This window comes from Trifolium pratense, linkage group LG2 (assembly GCF_020283565.1).
Source record: "Trifolium pratense cultivar HEN17-A07 linkage group LG2, ARS_RC_1.1, whole genome shotgun sequence".
Taxonomy (NCBI): domain Eukaryota; kingdom Viridiplantae; phylum Streptophyta; class Magnoliopsida; order Fabales; family Fabaceae; genus Trifolium; species Trifolium pratense.
The window spans coordinates 758,249-775,747 of record NC_060060.1 but is presented as its reverse complement, the minus strand read 5'-3'; the positions used below and the strand labels follow the sequence as shown (position 1 = coordinate 775,747).

The following is a 17,499-nucleotide window of genomic DNA, read 5'->3' as shown; positions in this document are numbered from 1 at the left end:
AAAGTATAAACAAAATTTACTTTTTTAAGTTTATTATATAATTAATATATTTTATTTATATTATAGTCTCGATATATTTATTATGCAATAAATTTAAAAAAATTAATTTTGCTTATATTTTATCATAGAAGGATTATTTGCAACATAGATTTTTTCGTAAGTTTAAATACATTTTAAATTTTCTTATGATTATTGGATTGATGGGAAGTGATGAAATGTAATAGAATATTAAATAATGAAATTATATTGTTTAGATTTATAATAAAATGGAGTGAAATGAAGGCGGATGCTAGCGTGAGTTAGTAGAACATGTCTCCTGTAACACCCAAACCCGTTATTTAATTAACTCTGCCTTTATAAAATCTTTTTCGAAAATACGCAGCGGAAAAATTGAAAATCTGATTTATAAAGCGCTGGTTTGAATATCACAAACTTCATTCAAAGATAATACTAATACATTTATCTAGTAGAATATTCGAATGAACTAAAAACAAAACCTCGCATCGAACGATACGTTATTAGTTATACAAAACGGATACTTTTCAAATGAAAGCTTAAGACCAACAGAGTATACTAAGAGGACTACATGCATATACATATAAAAACCCCTTTTTCCCGTGTCTCAATCAGAGCAGAGCTTCACCATTGCACTCGGACGAGGCTAACACATAACCTGTCAACCTGGACCCCCAAAGGTCCAGCAATTAACACAAAGCAGAGAGTTAGAAAACATAAACATAAATATAAGTGTGAGTAGTATACTACACACTTCACACGCTATCATACATTTCTAACTCACGCACATACATCGTCGAATACGACTACCAATTAATCATTCATTTACAAACACACCAATCATATAGTTTCACGTCTTCTCGGACACTACCAAAGTGTACATTTTATAGTCATGACGGACTCTACACTTGTTCATTTTATAGTCATGACGGACTCTACACTTGTTCATTTTATAGTCATGACGGACTCTACTCATATACCAAGACATGGCAACAATCACAGTATTAAACAATTAGTAAATACCAAAGCTTAACACATACGGAAAACACATTACAATCCAATCAGATAATGTCACATAACAATTATCAAATACATGTGCATTTACCCTAATGCATCTAATGCCAATTATCCAATGTCATGTCATCCCTAGACACGACTAATGCATGTGGTACCATTTCCACGTTGTTCAGATTTCAGTCATGACGGACTGTTCAGATTATAGTCATGTACGGACTGTTCAGATTATAGTCATGCACGGACTCTACATCTGCAGTTTTACATCATGCAGGATAAGCGTCTCACCAATGGTGGACCAAACCAGTTTTACATCATGTTGGATGCTGCTATTCACCCCATTTAAGATGAACCCAGTTTTACATCTTGTTGGATGCTGCTATTCACCCCATTTAAGATGAACCCAGTTTTACATCTTGTTGGATGCGTCGGAACTTACCGAACCACCTTATCTCCCTTGGATAAGCTCAATAACAGTTTTATATCATGTAGGATATGGTTATCATCAACCATCTCTCCCATAAAGAGGAGTCACACAGTTTTATATCATGTTTGGATATGGGCTCCAGATCTCGGATAACATAATCCCATCTTCGGCCACTTTTCATAAACATAGTCCATTTTCATCAATTATTGGAATTCACATGATTCCCATAACACAATTATTCATGAATGCATGATTACTTTTAAACACATCAAATACATGACGCTATCTAGCTCGAAGCTATTCATTCACTGATGCGGAAACACAATTCCAACATCTAACACATTAGGATAACACAATATCCTATCACTCAAATCATAATTATTCACATGATAATTATCTGCATAACCATTTTTATACACATAAAGTTTCATTTACACTTATGTCATAAAACACACATCATTTCCTTAACATTGCAAATTAATGCTAAAACATAAACATAGTCACTTGAACTACAAGTCATTGCATACGCGTGTGAATCATATAACGATTAACAATAAGCATTAACAACATCAACATGTATCAACAAACATGTAAGGATACCCTTAAACCATGTTACAAGTGCCTAATTGCACTTAAAACAATTATCAAAAAGTTGCTGTCACAGTGCTGTTCGCTAAGCGAATCCGTAGCGAACCCGTAGCGAATCCGTAGCGAACCCGTAGCGAACCCGTAGCGAACTACATCAGAGGGTTGCAGGTACATGGCGAACAGGTAGCGAGCTTGTAGCGAACAGGTAGCGAACTTATTCGCTAAGCGAAGCCGTAGCGAACAGGTAGCGAACTTATTCGCTAAGCGAAGCCGTAGCGAACAGGTAGCGAACTTATTCGCTAAGCGAAGCCGTAGCGAACCCGTAGCGAACTACACCAGAAATATCTGTTCTTGAGTTTCTAAGGCGGTTTAACCTTGAATCCACTCAAAAATCCATCTAAACATGTTATAAATTCTTATAAACAGCTAATTCAAGCATATATGGTATCAAGGAACATTAATCATCCCTTCCAAACATCCAAATACATCAAACAATCAAAATCATGCCAATTTCTTGCAAAATAAGCAAAGTTGCATAAACATGCAAATCATTGATCAAACACCTACATATTCCCATTTTCAACTCCCCAAAGTTGTTTACCTCATCTACCATGAGTTCACTACACATGTTAGGATCAAAAGAATCCATTTTCCATTAAGAAAATCACCCACAAAACCCACAAGAAAATAGAGTGGAAAGAGTTTGGGAATGGAGGAATCGACATCCTCCCCTCTTCCGAATCACTCACGAATATGTAATCTAACTCTCGTACCTTAGCTCGACGAATCCACAAGCTTGCTCTTCTCTTTCTCTCCCACGAGCTCTCCCTCTCCCTCATGAGCTCCTCCTCTTGCTCTTTCTCAAGAATTGCAACTTACGGGACTATTCATTGGTTTGACTTGCTACTTATAGCTCTCTCTATTCTCATGGATCAAAGCCCACTTGGCTTAGGCCCAATGCCTATTCCACGCCCAAAGGCCCAAACAACATAACTTCTCGCTCATTAACTTACGTTCTCGCTAAATGATTATTCGCCGCTTAATAATTTAATTATAAATCACGCCCTCGCATAATAAAATAATTAAATAACGAATACTAAATTTTGGGTCGTTACAACTCTACCCCCCTTAAAAGATTTTCGCCCTCGAAAATTACCCGACTAAAACACAACTCCGGATAAATTCCCTCATCCGATTTTCTAATTCCCAACTTGCATTCAATCCAACGGGTTTTCTAGTCATAATACCTTAGCCGATACGGTCTCTTACACAAACTCCGATTCAAATTCACACTTCTTCCGGATTCGTACCAACAAAACATACAAACTCCAAACCAAACCAAGTTTGACAAAATCAGTCAATCCCAATCGACACAATCTCGTCTACTCATCAACAATAGATCAAGGACAGCTAATCCCTTGATTTGTCGATAGATAGTCAACAATCGTGATGATGGCATAAACCATTCTCATCAAACTACTTAAAACTTTCTCTTAACATCTTACGGTACTCGCAGCACCACTCCAAAACAAAACCACTTAACCCAAAATACTCCGAAAGACCCTTCCGTTGCACACTTCACAACTTTTCAAATTCCATAAGTTCTTAACTGCGTCGAATCTCACTCCAACCATTCATTCGGTAGCACAACTCCTACGCTCATCTGCTGTCTAACTTCTCAAATTTCTTAACACATGCCAAAAATATACTATCCAACCGTCAAATTCTTTTTCCTTGCAATTCCCCAAATCATTGCGTCGAACATTCAACATAACTGTTTTATTTTCCAAATAATCTCTTATCCAATTTCTGACTTCCTTAACATGACCTTCCCGATAGCATTTCCTGTCGAAATATTCTTATCCAAAATATTACCTTAAGTCACTCGTCGACTCACTATCATCCCACCGTTCACGACGAAAATATCCATAATCATTTATTTCCTTCCCACATGGTATTACTATACTATTCCCATAGATACGATGTGTCCGACATCTCTAATCTCCACCGACTTTTCCATTTCATAGTTAACTTTTTCCAATTGCTACAAAACATCATTTGACACTTACTTTGAGCATTGCTTCCAAATTCTTAATACACATTTTCCAAACACAACAATCACTTATGTGTGAGATAGTCCTTTCCGCAATTCTTACTTGACATAAGTCACTTTCTTACGTCTCTCTAATACTCGTGCTTGACACGTTTCCAAAGGCTAACTTTCTTATCCCCAAACATCCAAAGGTAACACTTCGCACTTAGTTTCTCAAATCTTTCCAAGAAATGACCACTCGGTTCAAACATACTCAACCTTTATAAATCCTTCCTAGGCTCTTCTTGATCACCTAGTAATTCTGTATTTAAATCTCAGCTACTATCAAAAGTTGATTTCCAAACAACCATGATCTCCGTCTTGTTGATTCCAACACAACTCTCATCAGATTCCTCTGAAAACTTTTCATCAACAAAGCTTCCATCTTTATCACTCTTCCTCCTCTTTGAGGATGAACCATCAAGTGAAAGACAACCAAACAATGGAACATTCTTGCTACGAGTTCCGCTAGAAACACCACCAGTCCCACTTATTGTAATCGGGTTTTCTTACCCTCGACGCACACGTCTTCTCCGTTTCCCAGCAACGGTGTTCACTTAACATTCAATCTGCTCCATCGTTCCCCAATGGCCACATTCTCCCTACGGCTAAACAACTTCATTCCGACTCACTCCGAAATGATCATCTGATACTTCCTCCAAAATATTCTCCAAATAAGAATTCCACTTCGAACAATGCTACTCAATCTTAAACAATCCACTTCAAGAACATCTCTATTCGTCCTTACTTCTCGCGTTCGAAACATCTTGGAGAGACAAAATCTTCTCCCCCACTTATCTCAAACCCACCTTTACACTTCCACTAGAACATCCGGTGTAAGCACCTAACCGTCCTATCGATTCCAAATATATTCCTCTCAAGAGAAATCTAATACCGACAGCATTCACATACATGTCGTATGCAAAGGGTAAACATAAGGTAAGATATCTAAGCATCTACTCAAAACCCCGGTGCAGTCCTCTTGACATACACACCACTGCAAAATACATAAACACACTATTCCCGTCTATGCTAACGTAACAACCTACGTAACAACTAGCATACATAATTACTACCACATGTCTATACATATATTTATAACTAAACTATATGTAAGACAATGAAACATCCATGTACACAAGACATCGAGTCAAGTACATGCATTACATTTCGTTTGTCCGCATACTTACAACATCTACTCAAACATGTATAAAACATAGCATGTTCTCAAACAAGTTCTCATCATGAGAATACATTCACATAGTTCAATTAAAGAACCACACTAAGTACTAGTAATCAATCTACCACATGTTATAAACAAACATATGACAACACACATTAGGATCTACTTACATCCTACTCCTTTCTCACTCTAGTGAAAAATTCATTTTCACTTACTCAAAAGAAAATAATCTTATATTTTCAACAAAATCTTCATCACATGCAGTTTTACATCATGCTGGATCATCAACTGTTAGCAATAAGCATCTACAAACCAAAAGTTCAAACCACACAAATTTTTAAAACTTAAGCATAAAAATACTCAACCACTACTTGACTTGATAACTTATAACAATGATAAGTATCAATCGCATCAAGTACACACAACAAGAAAAGACAGACACAACTGGCACACACGCTCACTCGATCTGACTGCACAGACCGGCTCTGATTGACACGTAACCTCACAGTCCGAAGACGACCTGCTCTGATACCACTTTGTAACACCCAAACCCGTTATTTAATTAACTCTGCCTTTATAAAATCTTTTTCGAAAATACGCAGCGGAAAAATTGAAAATCTGATTTATAAAGCGCTGGTTTGAATATCACAAACTTCATTCAAAGATAATACTAATACATTTATCTAGTAGAATATTCGAATGAACTAAAAACAAAACCTCGCATCGAACGATACGTTATTAGTTATACAAAACGGATACTTTTCAAATGAAAGCTTAAGACCAACAGAGTATACTAAGAGGACTACATGCATATACATATAAAAACCCCTTTTTCCCGTGTCTCAATCAGAGCAGAGCTTCACCATTGCACTCGGACGAGGCTAACACATAACCTGTCAACCTGGACCCCCAAAGGTCCAGCAATTAACACAAAGCAGAGAGTTAGAAAACATAAACATAAATATAAGTGTGAGTAGTATACTACACACTTCACACGCTATCATACATTTCTAACTCACGCACATACATCGTCGAATACGACTACCAATTAATCATTCATTTACAAACACACCAATCATATAGTTTCACGTCTTCTCGGACACTACCAAAGTGTACATTTTATAGTCATGACGGACTCTACACTTGTTCATTTTATAGTCATGACGGACTCTACACTTGTTCATTTTATAGTCATGACGGACTCTACTCATATACCAAGACATGGCAACAATCACAGTATTAAACAATTAGTAAATACCAAAGCTTAACACATACGGAAAACACATTACAATCCAATCAGATAATGTCACATAACAATTATCAAATACATGTGCATTTACCCTAATGCATCTAATGCCAATTATCCAATGTCATGTCATCCCTAGACACGACTAATGCATGTGGTACCATTTCCACGTTGTTCAGATTTCAGTCATGACGGACTGTTCAGATTATAGTCATGTACGGACTGTTCAGATTATAGTCATGCACGGACTCTACATCTGCAGTTTTACATCATGCAGGATAAGCGTCTCACCAATGGTGGACCAAACCAGTTTTACATCATGTTGGATGCTGCTATTCACCCCATTTAAGATGAACCCAGTTTTACATCTTGTTGGATGCTGCTATTCACCCCATTTAAGATGAACCCAGTTTTACATCTTGTTGGATGCGTCGGAACTTACCGAACCACCTTATCTCCCTTGGATAAGCTCAATAACAATTTTATATCATGTAGGATATGGTTATCATCAACCATCTCTCCCATAAAGAGGAGTCACACAGTTTTATATCATGTTTGGATATGGGCTCCAGATCTCGGATAACATAATCCCATCTTCGGCCACTTTTCATAAACATAGTCCATTTTCATCAATTATTGGAATTCACATGATTCCCATAACACAATTATTCATGAATGCATGATTACTTTTAAACACATCAAATACATGACGCTATCTAGCTCGAAGCTATTCATTCACTGATGCGGAAACACAATTCCAACATCTAACACATTAGGATAACACAATATCCTATCACTCAAATCATAATTATTCACATGATAATTATCTGCATAACCATTTTTATACACATAAAGTTTCATTTACACTTATGTCATAAAACACACATCATTTCCTTAACATTGCAAATTAATGCTAAAACATAAACATAGTCACTTGAACTACAAGTCATTGCATACGCGTGTGAATCATATAACGATTAACAATAAGCATTAACAACATCAACATGTATCAACAAACATGTAAGGATACCCTTAAACCATGTTACAAGTGCCTAATTGCACTTAAAACAATTATCAAAAAGTTGCTGTCACAGTGCTGTTCGCTAAGCGAATCCGTAGCGAACCCGTAGCGAATCCGTAGCGAACCCGTAGCGAACCCGTAGCGAACTACATCAGAGGGTTGCAGGTACATGGCGAACAGGTAGCGAGCTTGTAGCGAACAGGTAGCGAACTTATTCGCTAAGCGAAGCCGTAGCGAACAGGTAGCGAACTTATTCGCTAAGCGAAGCCGTAGCGAACAGGTAGCGAACTTATTCGCTAAGCGAAGCCGTAGCGAACCCGTAGCGAACTACACCAGAAATATCTGTTCTTGAGTTTCTAAGGCGGTTTAACCTTGAATCCACTCAAAAATCCATCTAAACATGTTATAAATTCTTATAAACAGCTAATTCAAGCATATATGGTATCAAGGAACATTAATCATCCCTTCCAAACATCCAAATACATCAAACAATCAAAATCATGCCAATTTCTTGCAAAATAAGCAAAGTTGCATAAACATGCAAATCATTGATCAAACACCTACATATTCCCATTTTCAACTCCCCAAAGTTGTTTACCTCATCTACCATGAGTTCACTACACATGTTAGGATCAAAAGAATCCATTTTCCATTAAGAAAATCACCCACAAAACCCACAAGAAAATAGAGTGGAAAGAGTTTGGGAATGGAGGAATCGACATCCTCCCCTCTTCCGAATCACTCACGAATATGTAATCTAACTCTCGTACCTTAGCTCGACGAATCCACAAGCTTGCTCTTCTCTTTCTCTCCCACGAGCTCTCCCTCTCCCTCATGAGCTCCTCCTCTTGCTCTTTCTCAAGAATTGCAACTTACGGGACTATTCATTGGTTTGACTTGCTACTTATAGCTCTCTCTATTCTCATGGATCAAAGCCCACTTGGCTTAGGCCCAATGCCTATTCCACGCCCAAAGGCCCAAACAACATAACTTCTCGCTCATTAACTTACGTTCTCGCTAAATGATTATTCGCCGCTTAATAATTTAATTATAAATCACGCCCTCGCATAATAAAATAATTAAATAACGAATACTAAATTTTGGGTCGTTACATCTCCCACCAATAAGTCATGTGTTATGTGGATCAGATTGAATGTGTACGTGATATTATGGTGTACTGTCAGTGTTATATTATTTTCTATTTTTGAAAAAAAGTTCCAGATTTTTTTGGAAAAAAGTTTTCGATCTTTTTTGTGGAAAAAATTTTCGATTTTTTTTCGGAAAAAAGTTTCCGATTTTCGGGAGAAAATTTTTTATTTTAGATAAAAACAATTTCGGAGGTTTTGTCTGAACAAAAAAGATTCCGTTCTTTTTTTCGGGAAAAAAGTTCCGATATTTTATTCGGAAAAAAGTTTCGGATATTTTCTGGAAAAAAAGTTTCCGATATTTTTCTGGAAAATTTCTAATATTTTATTCGAAAAAAAAGTTTTAAATATTTTCTGTTTTTTCACTCTTTTTTGTATCAGCAATACTTTTTCAGATGAACATTTCGAAACTATTTTCCCCAAAAAATCGGGAACTTTTTTCCGGAAAACATCGGAACTTTTTCCAGAAAAAATCGAAATCTTTTTTTCGGAAAAAATCCGAAACTTTTTTCCCGAAAAAAGAACGGACTTTTTTTTCCAGAAAAACTCCGGAATTGTTTTTATCTGAAATCGAAACTTTTCCCCTAAAAAATCGGGAACTTTTTTCGGGAAAAAAAATTGATAATTTTTTCCCGAAAAAATATCAAAAACTTTTTTTTCAAAAAAAAAAAAATTTAATACTGATAGTACATCATAATATCATGTACACATTCAATCCAGACCACATAACACATGACTCATCGGTGAGATATCATGGTCTCCCACCCTAGAATCCGCCTGAAATGAAACGCATATAATGGAACCTATTCAATCCTTCTATTTTCTTTTCCTCCTAATTTAGAGTGTATGGAATGTAAACTTTATGGTTAAATTATTACTAGTATACTCCTATCATGTGCATAATTCTTCATCTGTCTCCCTAGTGTGTTTCTTCACATCAATCCTCTTGCTTCATCACCAATCACCATCATGTAGCCCATCAATGCTTTTTTTCTTCTTGCTCTACGTTTTTTTCATTTTGCTATGATTTTCTTAGTTCTCTTTTTTATTTTAAACAAAAAATTGCATTTTTTTTTACTGATTAAACTTTGGCATGTTTATTTTGCTGTATATGGATTTTTTTTACTTTGCTTTAATATGCTAATGTGTGCTATTTTAGTAAATGAAAAAAAAAATTAGTAAAGATTTTTTTTTATAAGCAAAATTAGTAAAGATTTGATTTGGTCTTTCACAATTTTTATGTGGTTCAATTTTGCCTATAAATTTTTTATAGGAAGGATAAATTATTTTGCCAAAAACTAAATTGGGACACAAAAAATTGTAAGAGATCCAATTAAATCTTTACTCTAAAAAAAACATTAGCAAGTTTTATGCTCTGATGTGCTCTGGACAATTTCTCTTGGTTGATTTTTTTTAAGTTTATTATGGCACACTTAATTTTGGTACCAACAAGTACTAAGCTAGTATGAAATTTGGTATTGACAAAGTTTGGATTGACGTTGCCAATTTTTTTTATTATGTATTTAGAGCTATGAATTACCACAACATGAAACAAATTTATTTATTCCAATACAAAACCAAGAATAACAATGAAGCCACCCAATATGCATATCGAATACTAAAGTAAAGAACATCAAAAGGAGAAATTATTTAAACAACCAAAAAAAAAAAAAAACCCATACCACAATAGCAAACCCTGCCCTCAACCTAAACAATAGAAATCCTGTCAAAAAATTTGAAGTCTAAAACAATAAATTTATGACAACTGCAAAGAAAATAGAGAAAGTAGCAACGAGAGAAGTGGCTGAGCCAGGTGATGGAGGAGTCGCGCCTGGCTGAGCTGGAGATGATGGGGATGGTGTATCTCCACTGACAGGTGGAGTAGGAGAAGGAGGAGTAGGTGTGGTTCCTGATGAAGGAGGAGTAGGTGAAGGAGTAGTCGAAGAAGGAGGAGAAGGACCTTGAGCTGGAGCAGGTGATGAAGAAGCGGAAACGACCTTAACACTTAGCTTTTGACCATTGTTACAATGGTCTTGGATAGTACATGTAAAATAGAAATCCCCAGTTTTGTTAAGGGTGACTCTTGCGGGCGATGTTGTTATGGCTTGAGTATTTTGATTGACGTTGCAATTGTCAAAGTCCGCCTTGCTAATTTCGGCAACAGTGTGGGCTCCCGTGGCAAAGTGGAAAACTGTAATAAAAATTGAGACATTAGAATTTGGCTTTGAAAAAAATCAATTGTATATTATTCACAAAAAATCTATTTAACATAAGATTTGAATCGAATTTGCGAGTTTGTTCAATTTAAAAGCGTATACACAAACTCACCTAATACATCGTTTACTTTGAATGTGGCATTGGAAGCCCAATCAGAGTAAAACTTAGCGCCACCCGGGGGTGTAGAAAACCAACCGGGGGAGCCTCCAACCAAATGATCTACAGCTTCTGTGTTTTGTAGTATTGTTGTAGCAAAAGCAATTACTAAAAGAATTGACATATTCTTTAATTGAGACATCTTTTTATTGTTCTTGTGTTGTGTTGATCAGGTTGCCCCTGTTTGATCTATGTAAAATAGTTGTGTTTATGAAAAGAATTAGATATGCTTGAATTGAATTTGAAGGTACCTTATGTATCGGTTGATTATATATAGAGGATTTGAGATATATTAATAACCCAATTTAATTAAAAGAGGAGCGACTAAGTGTTATTTTTGTTTAATTTAATTGTGAAAGAGTTGTTGGGTCAATATTTGGAAATGGTCCGCAGAAGACTTTGAAATGTGAAAATGGAAGTTGTCTCTATTCTCATATTCTTCCCTTTCCTACCAATTCCCGCGTACATAATTTCCAAAAACAAAACAAAAAAATGATGGTGGCTTTTAAGAACGTTCCTATGACTTTGTTTGCGAGTTTAAAAGGATGGATATTCCGGTCACAATTTTATCATATTACTAGAACGTTGATCCGTGCGGTGCACGAGTTTAATTAGCCTAACATGTAATAAAAAAATAATTGTAATATTGAAAGGTATTTTAAAAAAAGATGAGTAACATTAAAAATTAGTTCAACAATAAATTTAAAAAAATGTTCATACAACAGAAATTATGGTATATTACAAAATACTTTTTTATAAACTACATTGGAAATCTTATTCGTATCTTCACCATCATCGTCGATAATTAATATTTTCAATCCTTCTCTAATCGCAACATATATTTGACCATGTGAAAACACTGGAGATGGAAGATATATTCCAACGTGCTTAAGAGATTGTCCATTCTTCCCATTCTTCCTTCAAAAACACGTTTTCTCATTCTTGTAAGTCTTGTTCATTGCATAATCCAAATTTTTTATTTGAATTCATTAATAGCATAACTGGACCTCTAACTTTAAGTCTTAACTTGTGATTTGGAAGCCCTAACGTAGAAATCGTGTTCAAAAATTCGGGAGTGTGGCAAGGACGGATGCATGTAGGGGCTGAGTGTGGCTATAGCCACACAAGAATTATTGTATATATATGTATAACTACTAATATTATCACAATTATTTTTTTGGCTTAGTGGTTATGTATCCCCCCATTTACTCAAGGATCCTAAGTTCAAGTCCTATATAGGTTGCTTTTTGGCTTTAATTTCTTTTTCTTACATAGAAATTGCTTTGTTGCTAGTTAACTACGTACAAAGAATCAAGAATAATAGTTGTGGTAATTTTTTTTATAAATAAGTGATAAAATTAAATTATACCGGTAACATTTTAACGAGTATAAAATTTATCGTTAAATTTAAAATTCATATCTAAATAATTCATGTAAAATTTTACCGAAATTTAAAATAATTTGATATGTTATTGAAATTCACCAACATTAAAGGTTTAATTTTAAATTTATCGGATAATTTAAAATTTATCATTAAAGGTTTATACACTTTAATTGATCTCAATAACACATTAAATTTTATTCTTTTACTTTCCTCTCAACTCTACAACTACAAATATGATTTTTTTTTTTTTTGTTATTTTGTTATTTTTTAATGTGCTTTCTAGAGATAAAATTATTTCTTCAACTAATCTGCAAGCGTGATTTTTTTTTTTTAACTATAAAGTTTGTGAACATAATTTTTTTAGCCACACCAATATATCAGGTATGGATCCGTCCCTGGAGTGTGGACATCATCCGCTATATGCATGATCATCTATATTGTGTGCCAGTGAAGTATCATAACTCAAATATGTTTTTTCTTCACCATGAATTAAATCCAACATATAATCATTTATTGTGTCGACTATGGAATTTTTAGGAGCTAATATAGCTCTATTTTGGAAATATGTTATATCTTTCATGTTTTGTAAAAGATGTGGATATGTGCTTTCAACGATAGAAGCAAGAGGATCACCTGAATTTGGAATCAGTAAATCTGATGGAATGTCAAGTTCTAAATCACCATCGTTGTCATATCCAATTTCTCCATCGCCAACACTCAAAACTCATTCAGAAAACAATCTCTTTTGTTCAATGTCTGTACTCGAAGCACCACTAACAAGCCCCATATTTTTACTCAATGTTAAATCTTCTCAAAAATTCCAAAGAACCGAAGAATTAATAGTAGCATAAATTATTTTAAATTCTCAAAAATTCCACTACGATATACATCAATAAAAAATTATATTTCTAAATAACTTTTTATTTTATTTTTATACATATATACTAAATTAATAATGTTAAATATAGTCATATTTAAAAAAAAAAATAGATCATATTTTAAAATAGTATCTATCATTTAACAATATGTGAATATATTTATCAACAATTATTATTTTTTGATTTATAAAAATATTTTAATTATATATTTTAATCGAACTCGTGCAACGCACGAGTTTATCCCTAGTATTACAAAATGAGAAATTTTTATAACATCCACTACTTAAATATCGAAAGAATAAAATTAGAAATGCGTAGGGCGCGTGAGTAGGAAGTAGGGTGGCAAAAGTAAATCTCAATTTATATACGAATACACTTTTGAGCCCATCATACTTTGTTTAAAGATCACAAAAATAAATATGACAGAAATAGTAAAAGCACCAATTATCACATGTGAATAAAACTATAATCTTAAAAATAAAATAATACTTCCTCTGGTTCTTTATATAAGAAAATTTTTGTTTTTCAAATTTATGGAATGATTGATCTATTTATTTATAGGTCAAATATATCGATCATTCTATAAATTTTAAAAGTAAATTCTTTCTTATATTAAAAATTAAAAAAATACTTTTTTTTTTTGAATCAGCAATAATTTTATTAAAAACAGTAACCAAAACACAAGATGTGTTTGTGTAAACAAGGTAACAAACCACTATAAATGTGGTAACAAACCCAGCAAAAATAAAAGTTCCTACACTGCTTATCTCAGGAACAAAACAGAACCACAAATGAACATCAGAACAACAAGAAATTACATATAGAAACACTCAAAGAAAATACTATTTATTAAGTTATATTTTTTAAGGCTACAAACATTGACAATCTAATACGCACTTCGGAAATTGAGGAGGGATGCACAAATATTTCGGACAATCTTGATCGTGATCGCAAAGAAGGATTGCTGTGATGTCAAATAAAAATTAAAGAATGTTATTAAACAGAATAAGATAAAGAAGAAAAAAAACTAGAAATGCAGACAAAAGTACTTACAACAGTTTGTTACATAAAAAAATATGGAAAGAAGGATAATCATAGAATAAACAAACTTTGAAGTTGTAGCCATATTTTGTCTTCTTTGAGCTTAAAAAAATGAAATTTGCTTGATCACTTTATAATGTGAAAAAATCCTTTTTTTATTTTTTGACAAAAAAAATTATTGTCTCTTAGATTTATCTATATGAGTTTGTCTCTTTAGTTGATGGAATTAATCACTCGGCCTTTCATTATGAGTTTTAGAAAATGAAAAGGAAAATTTATTGTCTCTTGATGATAAAAATACAACAATAAGTAAAGGAAAATTTGTACAAATAACACAAAGTGTAGGATCCTTTAAACAAAGAATCATGGATGACATGCAAATATGTATGATTTTTAGTAGTATTTTTTATTTAATTTTTTAGAATATTTTATTTGTTTTTATTTATTTTCGTTTAATAGGAATAAATGAAGAGAATTTAAAGAATGAAGTGTAATTGATGCATTTTAAAGTATCTTGAAATATGAGAAAGTGAAAATTTAATGCATTGATGTAATTTATCTGTCATAATTCTTCGGTGTTCATTGTACTCATTGTAAAAATCCATGATCACTTTGTAATTTGATAACAAAACTCTCGTCAATTTTAGTTAAGTTTTATTAACTTTCTTTGTTATTTATTTATTTATTTTATTTATTTTCTGTATACTCACCAGTCACCATGTCACTGCATGTGTGAGTCTATCTCTTCATTTTAGGATTATAGAAAGTAATTCAAAGTTATACTTTCCATAATTCTATTCTTTTATATTTTATTAGTCGATAAAATTTCTAAACAATATCTTATTCAATCTTAGTGAGGTTTACTATGTATCATAGGTTTGCAATTATTCCATCCTTAGACATCAAAGAAGGACCAAGGCAGGGGCGGACCTAGTCATAACTTTTTAGTGTGAAGTCTGTCTTGACATCTTTACCTGTCTATGCTCTTTCTTTTTTCAAGGTTCCCTCAGGTATCATTTCCTCTATTGAATCTCTTTTTATTAAATTTTTTTTTTGGGGGGGGTGTGAGGATTCTAGGAAAATCTCTTGGGTGAGTTGGAAAGACATTTGTTCGCGTAAGGAGTATGGAGGTTTGGGGGTTAGACAGTTGCGTGAGTTTAACCTAGCGTTGCTGGGTAAGTGGTGCTGGAGGATGTTGGTGGATAGAGAGGGTTTGTGGTTTAGAGTTTTGACAGCTCGGTATGGGGTTGAGGATGGTAGACTTTGTGAGGGAGGTCAGCGAGGCTCGGTGTGGTGGAGGGATATAGTGCGTATTAGAGAGGGTGAGGGTGAGTTAGGTGGGACGTGGTTTGGGGAGCATGTGGTGAGGAGGGTAGGGGACGGTTCAGATACTCTTTTTTGGACCGATCCATGGTTGGATGGGATTCCGTTGAGGGAGCGGTTTGGTCGCCTTTTTTCATTGGCTGAGACCAAATCGCGCTCGGTCGCAGAGATGTTTGATTCAGGGTGGGGGCGGGTGGAGAGGCGTGGGTGTGGCGGAGGCGATTGAGGGCGTGGGAGGAGGAGTCGTTGAGGGAGTGTCAGTTGTTACTTCTTGACATTTCTTTGCAGGATCAGACTTTGGACAGGTGGCAGTGGCGCCCAGATCCTGATGCAGGGTATACTGTTGCGGGAGGTTATCAGATTCTGACTCATCAGGTTTATGTTGCCTTACATGATGCGGATAATCTTATTTGGCACCCTCAGGTTCCGTTGAAGGTTTCCATCTTCGCGTGGCGTTTATTACGGGATAGGTTGCCCACGAGAGCCAACCTGGTCACTCGTGGAGTTCTGTCTTCTACCATTGATTCTTGTGTGTTTGGTTGTGGAGTGACTGAGCCGGTCCATCACTTATTTTTATCTTGTAGCATTGCTGGCTCTCTTTGGGACTTAGTCTATGCGTGGGTTGGCATTTCTCCGATGGTTTGCATTACTTTGCGTGATCATTTTGTCCACTTTACAGCTTCGGCAGGGGTATCTCGAGCGCGACGGTCTTTTCTACAGCTTCTTTGGCTAGTTGTGTTTGGGTGATATGGTCAGAGAGAAATCATCGTTTGTTCAAAGGCTCAACAGGCACACCTCATCTTTTGTTGGATAAGATCAAACTTTTCTCATTTAGGTGGTTGAAGTCGACGAGTATTACGTTAGCTTTGAACTACCCTAGCTGGTGGTCTAATCCATTGTTGTGTTTGGGTATTGTATGATTTGATTGTGATTGTATGATTTGATTGTATGATTTGACTCTATTGTAAACTTTTTTAGTCTATCTTAGCACGTCTTGTGCTGAGGAGGCTGTTTGTGTTAATATATTTCATTTTGGCTTCTTCAAAAAAAAAAAAAAAAACTTTCTAGTGTGGCTAAAAAAATTTAGGCACTACGGAATTTTTTTCATCCTGATAATTTAATTAAACAACAAACAATATATGAAATTACCACTAATACAACATATATATCGGAAAAAAAAACAACAAACCAACAAACTAGAAAATATTTATTCAAAAAAAGAAACCAACAAACTATATCTAAAACACCACCAAATTTCTATTCGGAAAAAAAGAAAGGACTAAAATTTATGAATATCTGTTAAATCATACATATCACTTGTTTAATTCAATTAGTTTATAACTTATTAATTTTTATTCCAATTTTACCCGTATTATCTTACTTGAAAAAATTAAATATTAATTATTTTTTTTTATGTCATATCATATTTATATGCTAGTTCAATTGCTAATTTTATCCAATACTATGAATTCAATTAGTTGTCCTCTGTTTTTTTGACAAATAAAGTCAAGTTGATTATTATAAAATTAAACTATGTAACTTAAAATAATACTCCATGTATAACGAAAGACTTGAAATATAATCATCAATAATAGACTATGAACTAATATTTGCACTAAGAGGAGTGCTAAAGGGCAATAGTTAATATGCATAAGCCTTTTCTTATGTGTGGTGCATAAGTCATTCACAGCCATCAGATGATTTTACACATGTAATAATCATAACTAAAGAACTTTATATTTTTACTTGCTCAATTTCGGCCACATTTT

General features: G+C 34.4%; 2 protein-coding genes and 1 long non-coding RNA gene across 3 annotated transcripts; 1 reads left to right on the top strand and 2 right to left on the bottom strand.

Annotated features, from left to right (window-relative positions):
* Positions 1 to 10,267: 10,267 nt before the first annotated feature.
* On the bottom strand, positions 10,268 to 11,406 carry LOC123910072 (umecyanin-like). The gene is made up of 2 exons (XM_045961108.1): positions 11,060 to 11,406; positions 10,268 to 10,922 (listed from the first exon to the last, which is right to left on the bottom strand). The coding sequence occupies exons 1-2, from the start codon at positions 11,244 to 11,246 to the stop codon at positions 10,474 to 10,476; spliced, it is 636 nt and encodes a 211-aa protein (XP_045817064.1). The 5' UTR covers positions 11,247 to 11,406; the 3' UTR covers positions 10,268 to 10,473.
* A 2,585-nt stretch (positions 11,407 to 13,991) lies between these two features.
* On the bottom strand, positions 13,992 to 15,406 carry LOC123909107. The gene is made up of 2 exons (XR_006809818.1): positions 14,420 to 15,406; positions 13,992 to 14,330 (listed from the first exon to the last, which is right to left on the bottom strand). It is a non-coding gene; the product is annotated as an uncharacterized LOC123909107 (long non-coding RNA).
* Positions 15,407 to 15,599: 193 nt separating this feature from the next.
* On the top strand, positions 15,600 to 16,477 carry LOC123908955. Its single transcript, XM_045959707.1, has 2 exons — positions 15,600 to 15,923; positions 16,019 to 16,477. Exons 1-2 carry the CDS (start codon positions 15,600 to 15,602, stop codon positions 16,475 to 16,477), a joined length of 783 nt encoding a protein of 260 aa, XP_045815663.1.
* Positions 16,478 to 17,499: the final 1,022 nt, after the last annotated feature.